This window comes from Magnolia sinica, chromosome 18, assembly GCF_029962835.1.
Source record: "Magnolia sinica isolate HGM2019 chromosome 18, MsV1, whole genome shotgun sequence".
Classification (NCBI taxonomy): domain Eukaryota; kingdom Viridiplantae; phylum Streptophyta; class Magnoliopsida; order Magnoliales; family Magnoliaceae; genus Magnolia; species Magnolia sinica.
Genome location: NC_080590.1, coordinates 15962473 through 15975061, shown reverse-complemented (window position 1 = coordinate 15975061; position 12589 = coordinate 15962473). Strand labels below are relative to the sequence as shown.

The 12589-nt window shown below is 38.1% G+C and overlaps 2 protein-coding genes across 3 annotated transcripts in view; one reads left to right on the top strand and one right to left on the bottom strand.

Moving 5' to 3' along the window:
* The window catches only part of LOC131233247 (BEACH domain-containing protein C2-like), an 84980-nt gene that overhangs the window by 42505 nt on the left and 29886 nt on the right, over positions 1–12589 (top strand). For both annotated transcript variants that reach the window (XM_058229894.1, XM_058229893.1), the window contains exons 12-16: positions 1652–1736; positions 2122–2316; positions 7961–8506; positions 8587–8730; positions 8861–9382. In XM_058229894.1, the coding sequence (XP_058085877.1) occupies positions 1652–1736; positions 2122–2316; positions 7961–8506; positions 8587–8730; positions 8861–9382 (1492 nt within the window). The remainder of the gene's footprint in view (positions 1–1651; positions 1737–2121; positions 2317–7960; positions 8507–8586; positions 8731–8860; positions 9383–12589) is intronic.
* Positions 1–12589, bottom strand: part of LOC131233248 (geraniol 8-hydroxylase-like) — a 91922-nt gene that overhangs the window by 77921 nt on the left and 1412 nt on the right. The gene's annotated exons all lie outside the window — the stretch shown is intronic.

Genomic DNA, 12589 nt, shown 5'->3' with positions numbered 1-12589 from the left:
GATTTTCTTTGGTTCAGTAAAGGGGATAAGAAAAAATTCCACCTAGTTGACTGGAACAGGGTGTGCCTTCATACTAGAGATGGTGGCACTGGAGTCGGGAAGCTGAAATGGATGAATAGGGCTCTGCTTGGAAAATGGACTTGGAGGCTCGGGTCCGAACCCGGGGCCTTGTGGAAAACTTTGGTTAAATGTAAATATGGCTGGTCAGTCAGAGGGTGGTGGACCAAAGACTCGGTAGCATACAGAGCATCCGCTTTATGGAGAGGAGTGTTAGAGATGAAACAGGAAGTTATTAAAGGGATCCACTTCTTGGTCGGTAATGGAAACAACATTTCTATCTGGAATGACGTATGGATAGGAGACGGTGCTCTTAAAGAAGCTTTCCCCCAAATCTTTCGCCTGGCCCCTAACTGGGACTTATCATTTTCAGACAGCCTCTCCTCCCTCGGTTCCAAGTTAGTGTGGGACATTCCGTGTCGCAGGAATTTGCAAGATTATGAAATCTCCGAGCTAGCGGCCCTGTTGTCTCTCCTTAACAACAGCAATCCAGATCAGAATGTCTCAGACAGCATCCTTTGGTATCAGGATAAGAAAGGGATCTTCTCAGTCAAGTCCTTATACAATCACATTCTCAACAGCCCCCGCCCTTCGACAGCCCTTTTTGCAGATCACATGTGGGAATACAAACTGCTGCCAAAGATTGCGGTATTCAGCTGGCTGGTCAGTAACAGGAGGGTTTTGACAGTTGACAATCTTAGGAAAAGAGGAATGTGTATTCCTAACATCTGTCTTTGCTGTATGGCGGAAGCAGAATCGGTGAACCATGTCTTTATCCATTGCCCCCTAACGCTGCAGTTATGGTCAGCGGTTTTCTCTTGGTTCAAAATATCATGGGTTCTCCCTTTCTCTTCCGTCAGTTTGGTTAAAGTTTGGCACGGGGCAGATTTCGGCAGTCAGAAAAATCAGTTTTGGAGAATGTCGTTAGCAGCAGTGTGGTGGGCGATTTGGGAAGAGCATAACGGGAGATGCTTCTATGGGGAGTCTAACGCTGTTGGGTTCCTTATTAGGAGAGTCCATTTCCTCATAGTGGAATGGGCCTCCCATGCGTTGCAGGCAGACACGTTAGTTTTGTTTTAATTCCCTTATGTTTAGGGTGTTGGTTTGCTATCTCAGCGGACCAATTCCCCTTGTATCTTTTCCTTGTTTTCTTATATAAAATTTCGTCACTTCTCAAAAAAAAACATAGCCATCTCTATATATTGCCTTTTGAGCCTACTTGATTTAGTATGAGTAAAATGCATTAGAGTCAACTGTTTCCTAACTGAAAATTGATCTCTACATTTGTATTCTTTCTCTGCAGCAAGTCCTATGATTGCAATTTTGACCTGTCATAATGCTTTTACAGTGCATTAATATCAATAATTTGAATATATTATTGTGTTTTCTTGTGCATCTGTTCATTTCGTTTTGTACTACACATATATATACATACCTATTCATCTAACATCCTAGCAACACATCCATAAACATCATATACTTGGTTGTCAAACTTGCTTCTGAACCTGTGCCAGCATTTCCATGACTACATTGTGGTTCCTTGCTTTTTGTTTATATGGATGAGCCAAGCTAATACTGTGAATATGATGTACAGTGTGCTTGCACCTGTTCTGAACATGCCAATTTCTGAGTCCAAGAGACAGAGGGTGTTGGTTGCATCTTGCATTCTTTTTGCTGAGGTTAGTTTGATTTGCATTTGCTTCCATTTTTCTACTTTCTCTGTTCTTGAATAAATCTTCTCCTAAAACTTGAACTCATGATTGAAATAATCGTGATCTGTGTTCTCTGTCTGCAATTTCATTTCTGAATCACACCATGTATCTTAAAAACTTCCATCCCATTTCTCCATACAGTTAAAGCTAGTTCTGATTTATTCTATGAAGCATTTGCTTGTTAGATTCTCATGATTGTCTTAACTTTGAAATACTTTTGAGGAAGCTGGAATGCGTTTTTCTCGTCCTCACTGATGCAAGATGAATGATAACTTTCTATGTAGATTTTATTTCTTCTTATTTTTGTTTTCAGTTTTTGGTAATTCTTCTTTCTATAAGTTTTGTAATGCAGGTATGGCATGCTGTTGGGAGGGACAGAAAGCCTCTTCGAAGACAGTACTTAGAGGCTATTTTACCTCCATTTGTTGCCATTCTGAGACGCTGGCGGCCACTTTTGGCAGGTATTCATGAGCTTACTTCTTCAGATGGTCTGAATCCCCTCGTTGTTGATGACCGTGCTTTGGCAGCAGATGCACTGCCTCTTGAGGTGATTGAACTTCCACACTCCTATCTCTTTCCAGTTCCATGGAAACCGTGAGTTGTATATACTCCCATTGAAGAGTTTTGCGATTGAATTATGTACTCTCTCACAATTTTAATCCACTATATTTCTTCCCTGCCATTTAGAATTGATCTTAACTGGATTAGTTGAGAGTTTTCACTGCATAAATGCTAATAAGATTGATTCTTTGTAAAGAAATTTGATATAATTGACATAATTAGTGTTTCAGTTCATTGCATCCATGGAGCTTTTACATAATGCTAATCCTTTGCGTTTGTGTAGGATAACTAAAACAGTGTATAATAAGCCACATTCTATGTATTTCTTTTGCAGGAGAAACAGAAAACTTGAACGGCTAATCCACATGTTTTCTTACACTATAAGGATATGTTTCTAAGGAAAAAATTGGTGAAATTTAAATAATGGCAAGCATCTTCATCCTCTGAAACATACTTTCTTCCTGGCGCTTGTGATGTCACTCTAGCGAAATCCATATCTAGATAATTAGATAATTAGATGTAGCCGTGTCTGGTAATATATAGTGTACTGGAGCTTGTCATGACCATTGTGCTTGTGAAAATTTCAGGGAATTCCACAAATTATTTTGTTGATGCTATACTGTTTTATCAGTCCAACTGTTGTGATTTCTTGGATCCCAAGTTTGTTGTCACATCTGACTTAACTGAATTTTATAATTTATGTTCCAGTATTAGTTAATATTATAACAAGAGGAAGTCATCCCCATATTGTTATGATGGCATTAGAACACCTTCCCTGGCCTGAGAATCTGCCTTCAAATTAGCTTCCCTATGATATAAGAGAAACTGATGCTATAGCTCCTGCACAACCCACAAATTTCTTCAACCAATCCACCAACTGCAATGGATAAGCAGTTAATGAGCTTGCCTACCTTAAAGCATTGGAGTAATTGCCATCAATTATGGAAGAACCCCTGAAAGATTATTATATTTCTCTATAATCCCTATCTTGAGGGCTCTGATTTCAGCTTGTCTAGACTCACAGGACACTAAAGAACCTAGAAATTTCCAGTCTTCCAGCAGAGTCCTGAATAATACCCACAAAAATTGCATATGCCCAGATTTTCCCCCAAATTGCCATTCAAATATTGTTTTCAAGGAACCATATGGTGTTGGGAGTGGACACAATGAAAAGGTTCATCCCATCTCACATCACACACCGAATCCAACCACCGTGTCATCATTTCTTGAGATCATTGGTTCAAACTCTCCAAACCAAAGCCCAAGGGATGGTTCTATCTTCAGCTCTTCATCTACCCTACAAATACCATGTTTATTTTGGACTGTTATATCATTTTGCTCCTTATAGACAGACCATAAGACTGGCACAAGACAGATTCCAAAGGATCCTGCCTCTTCGGGTGCCTAAATCCAAACTTCCATGCTTCCAACAACTTGCTTAGAGAAATTTGGCATATAGTTGCACAGAGTGTGAAGTGACAACAGATTTGGATGTGGGAATGGGCCTCTGTTTCAAAGTGTTAGCAACTATAAACAACTAGGAAGTGGGAGTGTGACTCCAAAGTGTGATTCTAAGTGAGAGTGGTACCTAGTTAGATAGTGCAACTGTGATTTTGGCATGCACCATGCCACCCAAAATTATTATCATCCTCATCCAAGTCTTATCCCAACTAAAGTGGGGCTAGGATCCCTAAAATATTATTTGTTTAATAAAATATTCATTCACCGTCATCATCATCATCTTTTAGCCTTTCTTCCAGAAATTTGGGGCTGGCTTTTAAAAGGTTATTGAAAGTTTTATGATTGGTTTCCGACTAGACATTGACCCTTGTCTTGACTCAGGCTCTTTGGAATTGGCTTGGCGAAGGCTCACATTGACACCACTTGCATGCCAAAATGGCCCCCATCCCAACTATAGATGCTTGCCCCTAAGGGAAAGCAAGGAAAGTAGGACCGCAAATGGGTAGTTACCCAGCAAACTACTAAGCATGACGCACCTACAAACATGACATGTCATGTTTTAGTAGTTGGCTGCATAAAATAGCAGGGAAAACCCTCAATACATGATTGCGATCATAACCTACATGCCAACATAATCAAGCCCTGCATTATGAACATGACTTGTGAGCATCAAAACACAATTGCAAACATGATTCACATGCCAACAGGCCTAACACAGTCAAGCCTTACATTACAGATGTGACTTAAATCACTACATGATTAAGAACACAACTCGCATGCCAAAACAATCAGGCCCTGTGCACTACACCTCTACGCAACTATTCTGCACTATTTGCAAAGGGAAATTTGCGAATAATGACGTTTAGAGCATGCAGTACTAGCTGAGGCCATTGAGCATAGCCAAATTAATGCAGGGGCGCTTTCACACCAGGCTCAAGTGGGGTGGCATGTGGGAGGTAGGGGCACACTCGGGGTGGGCGGCCCGTGTGAGGCGGGCCTCACCCGTGTGAAGCGGGTGGCTCGTGTGAAGCGGAACCCATGTGAAGTGGGGCCCATGAGAGGGGTTCGGCCGAGGTCCTAACCCATGGGATGTGGGGCCTGGGCTATGATATAAAGGGATTGATTTACCATGCTCTATCAATTCGAGCTTTTAGAGTAAGTGGTTAATTGTCCTACATCACAAATGTTCAATAATTGATCTAGGGCCTGTTTGGCACATGTCATACTGCAGTGTGGATAGTCATGTAGATATGGTTATTTTATGATAAGTACTCTTGATGACAATGAGTATCTGGTGTTTGGTGATGGCATTGACTGCTTACCTATGTGAATAGCACTACCTAGTGTTTGGAGGACACAAATTTTCATGTGATATGTAAATAATAAAATGTAACCAACATATTCCAAATGATTTTAGAACTTTTAGATTCTAAAGCTTCCTGCCATAGTCCTAGCTTTGTGTTTTACAACTCCCCACCCCTCTTACACACACACACCACCACCACCACCACCACCGCCACCACCAACACCACCACCACCACCATCACCGACAACAACAAAATCGTGTTGTCAATCAAATTATGTCATTTGTAACCAACATTCGCATTGAGACCTTGTCTTGTAAATACCTCATTAACTCATAATAACCAATGTAAGAAGATAATTGATCAAGTCCCACCCTTGACATAAACCTACAATAACTGGAAACTCACTTGTCTCTCAACTAGTGGTCCTCACATTTGTTGCCTTTCCCTAGTACATATCCTTGATCATGCCAATATGTTCTCTTGAGACTCATTTCTTTTCCAACACCCACTGGAATCCATCTCTAGTGACCTTACCGCTTGATCACGTGTAGATCCTTCTTCATCCTATGTTTCCCCAAGCCCAGATAAAGGAGGGCTGTGATTGTGGATTGACATATCAGTATTGTATCGGCTGATACGGCCGTATTGTATCGGCTGATACGGCCGTATTGTATCCTTATTGGTTTGATATGATACTTGATAAAGGTGGGTTGTGATCATCGGTTGAAATATTGGTCTTGTATCGGCTCATATGGCCGTATTATATCCTTATCGGCTCAATATGATACTCAATATGGGGTTGAATCAGCCCCAGCTTGAAATTTTGGCTGTATCAGCCAATACGTGGTGTATCAGCACTACTATGGCAGTTGTATCGCGGCACTGGCCAATACATGTATACATGCCCATTCTTTGTTTCTTTTTCATTTCTCTCTCTCTCTCTCTCTCTCTCTCTCTCTCTCTCTCTCTCATTCTTTCGCTTGTTGGAGGCTTGTGGAGGGCTTCTATGCCATTTTTGAGCACTTATTTCTCATTTTCAAAGATCAAAACAGAAAATTTCACAGATTCAACCAGGCGTAACTTTGGTGTCCATTTTAGGAAAATAAAAAAATAGGTAAGAATCCTTTTTTTTTTTTTTCCTTGCTGATTTTGTGTCTCTTCAACATAACATGAACAAATCGACCAAATTGTGCTTGATATGTGTTTGATTTGGGCATATTTACTTCAATATTCGATTGTTTCCAATTATCACCAACTTTTGCCTAATTTGCATAGATTTTCTTTTTCTTTTTAAATGATGCATGAATAGTACATGCACAGTATAGATCTATAGATTCATGTATGCAATCAGTTGTGTTGTACATTTTTAAAATAAAATTTGGGTATTTTTTGGCCATTTTCAGGCCATTTTTTTGGATGAGTTAATATCATCCATCTTTGGGCCATTGGACATATATCTAGCATAGATGTCATCAATTCCAAATATTTTTTAATTTTTGGGCCTATTTTTGGGGATAAATGGTAACTACTATTCATTATTATTATTATTATGGCTATGACTATGACATCATCATCATCATTATCATTATCTCTTATTCTTATTCTTTGTGGATTTAGTTGTTTTAAGTTATTTGGGCTTACATTCATTAATGAGATCAATTCATTTTTTTTTTTCCAATCTTTTTTGCTTTTATGGTTTTCTTTATGTTTTTATGTTTTTTTATTTTATTTTAAAAATGATTATATACTGTTTTATACTTTGGATGATAAAAAATGATAAGCATTTTCTTTTTCGGTGTTTTGGTGTTGATTTTTTGTTTCTTTTTCATTGTATAATTTGTCTACATGTAGTTTTTGTGTTTATTAAAGAAATTATAAGTGCTTAAAGCTTTAGTTGTCTATTGATTACTTTTATTGGTTGGTGTTTATTGATTATGCTTTTAGTGTTTTGTGTATTTATTATGCTCCCTTGAACATATTCCTGGTATTGACAAGCTAAAGCACATGGGCACTTTTAGTTAACTAAGTAATTATTTTGTGAATGCATGTTTATAATACATGTTTTTTGATATTGTGAACCGTGGTAGTTATAGTACCATTTCTTATAATCTATGCCTATTTGCTCATGTAATCTATTGATTATACTTTATGCATCATGATTCATGAACATCGAAGATGATAGTTGAAAGGTGGTAGAGTCACATATTATTTCAATTTATGATATAAATTAAAATTTTACAGCTCAAAGACTCAACAACACAGCTCACGACAGGTCAAGTCGACAGACAATGTTCTTACCAAAGAATGGTCCGAGACACCATTAAATACTAGCATGAAACTCACACAGAAAAAGAAAAGAATATCTTATTCCCCCGCTCTCTCTCTCTCTCTCTCCTCTCTCTCTCTCTCTCTCTCTCTCTCTCTCTCTCTCTCTCTCTTCCTAATATTTTCTGTATTTCTGGCTTAAAAATATTTTGACCGATACAATCTGATATGGACCAATATTGATACATGACACCTGTTTTGTATCATTTTTCATCTGGGCCGATCTGTGTGCCAATACTGATATTCAGAAACTTTGGTCACAGCTTTTCCTCATGAATCCTGACAATCCGACATTGTGTGACATTTGACCTTAAATTATTGGCATTTGCTTCAACTTTGTTGCATAATTGGGTGGTGCTTTGCTTCACAACCTTACAGTTGTATATCTGATCCCAATTTCCTTCCAGTGATGATAATCTCTCATATATCTATGCATGCTTCCAACTGCATTCATGCAGTCATTGAGCATGATAGTCTTGAAAAATCACCATGCTTGACATCATTGCATCACTGAGACAATGTTTATATCTGTTCCAGTCTGCTCTCGCCATGATATCTCCTGGATGGGCTGCCGCTTTTGCTTCTCCACCTGCTGCAATGGCATTGGCAATGGTTGCTGCTGGTGCTGCTGGGGCTGAAACTGGGGCACCTGCTAGAAATACGCAGCTTAGGCGTGACACATCAATGCTTGAGCGAAAAACAACTAGGCTACACACATTTGCTAGCTTTCAAAGGCCTTCTGATACACCCAACAAGTCCCCAGCTTTTCCTAAAGACAAGGCTGCAGCCAAGGCTGCTGCTTTGGCTGCTGCACGTGATCTTGAGCGCAATGCCAAGATTGGTTCAGGGAGAGGTCTCAGTGCTGTTGCTATGGCCACATCAGCACAACGGAGGAGTGCCAGTGATCTGGAGCGTGTGAGAAGATGGAATGTTTCTGAAGCCATGGGAACTGCCTGGATGGAATGTTTGCAGTCAGTTGATACAAAGTCCGTTTCTGGGAAAGACTTTTCTTCACTGTCCTATAAGTATGTTGCAGTCCTAGTCGCGAGTTTTGCTTTAGCAAGAAACATGCAACGGGTGGAGGTATGGTTATTGTGATGCTTCATTTTCTGGGTATATTGAAATTTTCATTTAGATTGTTAGCACTGTCCGTGTTTTGGCAGATGGATAGGCGTGGACAAGTTGATGTGATAGATCGGCATCGTGCATACACTGGGGCTTATGAATGGCGCAAACTCATTTATTGCTTAATTGAAATGAAGGTTCTTTTTGGGCCCTTTGCAGACTGTTTGTGCAATCCTGAGAGGGTATGTTGTGGCATATTTCTTACATTCACTCGTGTTTCATTAGGTTTTCTTTCTCTGTTAAAGACGCGATCTTATTTGCTTGTTGTCATTTATAATGTATTAAACTTATTTAATTCTGTAATTTATGCAGGTTTTTTGGAAGTTAGATTTCATGGAAAGTTCATTGAGAATGAGAAGATGTTTGAGAAGGAATTACAAGGGATCTGACCATCTGGGCGCAGCTGCTAATTATGAGGATCATCTACAGCAACTCAAACTCAATGAAGAGAATGCCACATGTCATAGTAATGACCCAGAAGCATCGTTTGCTGCTGGCCTTCCCTCCACTGCTTCCATTCTGATGGCAGAAGCAATATCAACCGAGGAAAGGAATGAGGATGATGAGCAGACAGATACTGATAACTATGAGGATAGAAGATATGATATGGATCAGTGTGGGGAGAATCAACAGAGGCTCTCTGCCACTGCTGAGCAGCCCGTGCAGGGATCAATGGATTATGGAGATGCTGAAGTATCAAGTGGCCGAAATTTTGTCCAAAATGCAATGACTGTTGCTCCTGGGTACATGCCAAGTGAATTTGATGAACAAATTATTCTAGAACTTTCTTCATTGATGGTCCGGCCGCTGAGGGTTATACGGGGAACCTTTCAAGTAAGTTCTAAACACAGTCTAAACTGGAGCTTTATTCTTTATTCAGTGATCACTTTGTGCTTGTATATTCATTTTCTGCCATGCGCTTGCCAGCAGTCCTGCTCAAAATCCTTGCCATTCATGTCATCAGTTATTTTATCTGAGAAAAATTATGGGATAGGAAATTAGGAAATGTCAACTTTTGTATGTCTCAACGTCACTTCTGCAAGCTTTTAAGGTCAAATTAAACTTCCTATCTATGAAGCCTAGATAAGGATAAGGTCACATATATGGGAGGGGTCATGACCATCTCCCTTTTCACCTCTATGCTTTCTCTTCTTTTATACATTAGTTGACCTTCTATTCCCCAAATCCCCCTGTTTCTATGTAGTGTTCAAAGTGTCGGTATCGCTACAAGTTTTGCTAGCCAGGGATATAGAAACAATATTGATATTGCCGATAATATCACCAATAACTAGAAATACGGGGAAATATCGGAAAAACAGTGGAATTTTTCAATGAAACTTCATGAGATGCTAAAATACACATATTTGCATATTTAGTAGTAAAAAAAAATTGCAAAAAAGAATGCATACATAATAGGTTTCCATTTAATGGGGGCCTAAAAGCATATGTTGTTGTAAGAAATCAGTCCAACCATCTCATCCGTCCCATTTATCCATCCAACCTCCAACCTTCCATCCAAACAGCCATTGATATTTCAGAATATCGGCAGCACATGATATTTCCCAACAAATCATTCACAACTGGAAAAGAAATGAAAGATTTTGGTCTCAATATCGCCATGTTGTGATAATGATAATATCGCAATGTTATCAATATTATCGTTGACAAATTGAACAATGTATACAACCAGCCCACAAAAAATTATGAAATGGGATTTTTTTTTTTTAATATACTAATTTTTGGCGATATCAATACATTGACGATATTATCGAAATATCGCAGATACATTGGCGATACAAGCGACACTTGGAATTTACGCAGTCGAAAATATTTGTGATACACCAACGGTATCAATGAATTGGCAATGCAAGAAACACCTGGAATTTACACAGTTGAAAATATTGACGATATCGATACAGTGACGATATTTAGTGATATTTAGCAATACATCGTCAATACCTAGAATTTCTGATACTACCAGTGTTATCAGTATCGCTACCAGTGTTATCGGTATTGCCGAGCTAGAGATACGGATAATATCGGGGCTATTTCAACAATATAAGAGATAATTCAAACATTGTTTCTATGTAAGCTATTAGAAGGTATAGCTTAATAATAGGACCTTGGGTTGAGACCACTAGTAGTGGTGTATATGAATAATGTTTTCAGTATCGACGATATTGACTGATATATCCCACGATACATCTTGTATGGTGCCTGTGCGATACAAAATGCATGAGTAGTTTTTTTTTTTGGTATCACTGGAAATATCGCAATATATCGTATGGTATTGCACATATTGCGAAATATCGCAACTAGTTCTTTACAAAAGATACTTTGTATTTTCTTGATTTCTCTGTACTTCTAAATAGATCTATTATGGATTTCGACTCATCCTTGTGGATCCCTTCGAAGAAGAACATCAATTTCGAGCCTAAATCAAGATCCAAGCCGATTTGGGGCCGTTTTAGATCTGATGAGCATTTTTAATTTTCGATCCATTTTTTTTTATTGTTGTAAATCATCGCAAATCAATGTCAAATGGTTACAAATCCATGATTCTTCATATTTTGCATGAAAAATCAAGGATTTTGATTTTAAGATTTGGGTGAGATTGCCCGAGTTGCGGAAAATTAGAAAAAATTGAAAATTTCCCAATTTCTTTCAATTCGGCTGCAATCTTTGTGTTTAGACACAATCCAACATGTATGTAACCTGATCTAGTGATTCTTGGTAATTTGGTGATATTTTGAAAAAATATTTCTTAATTAAAAATAATTAAAGAATCTAAAAAATATTTTATTTTTCAAAAATCTACTTTGATCTACGGTCAATTCACCCCCATTTCAGAGTATTTAGGAGTGTTTGAAGAAGTCATTATCACATACATTATATTTTTGGGATTTGGGGGAAGATGGGTTGATTTGTGGAAATTTTGTGAAAATTCAAAAATTTCCCAAACAAGTTATAATCTTAGTGTCCAAACATGACATCAAATATTTATGTAACCCAATCTAGTGATTCTTGGCAATTTGGGGATATTTCGGAAAAAAATAAAAAAGTTAAAATATATATATATACACACACACACACAAACACACACACACACACACACACACACACACATATTTCAAAATTTCACTTTGATTAGTGGTTATTTGTCTCCTATTTTAGAGTATTTAAGAGTGTTTGACGAAATCATCTCACATATATACTCTAATTTTGGGATTTGGTGGAAGATGGGTTGATTTGTGGAAATTTTGAAATTATCCAAAATTTCTCAAATCGGAGAGGATGAGTACCAGCTTTATGTTAGAGAGTATCTTCATTGGTGTTATTCTACTATGACCTGGGCATAGTATTGTTGATTTTTGGAGCAACAATATATGCCTAGCCCCATTGAGATGGAAATGATGATTTTGAGCTACCTCACAACTCTGTGTGGGTTTGAGCCATAGCCACCCACATTATTCACATATATATTTCTAGCTTTCTACTTATTTTTCTTTTGAATATATTGCTTGTGTTTTCATACATGTATTCTTACATTTATAAATTATATGAGTTGACTTTGAATATACTTACACAATTCAGCCAGACAATGCATAGATTAGGACCCTATATAAAGGAAACCTATTATGTGCACTTTTTTTGTGATCTTTGGATTTCTAACTGTATATTGATGTCTTGTTTAACAATCCCTGAATTTTCATTGAAAAATCTAACCAATTTCCCCATGTTTCCGAACAACGTAGAAGATACGTTATGCAATACAACCGTTATATCCCATGCAATAACCGGTATGTATCCGTATCCCAAGGGTGCGATACATTACTTGGTAACGATATGGAAAACATTGTGTATGGAGAGTTCCTTTCATTCATTCCTTTGAGACCTTTATTGTCATTAGAATACTTTATAAAAATTTACCAATTTGACATATATTTATATTTATAAAGTGGAGGTCATGTTCCCTACATGGATGAGAAAGGTGCCTCCCACCTTCCAATCCTTATTCATGTGGTCCTTTGTTTCTTTGAT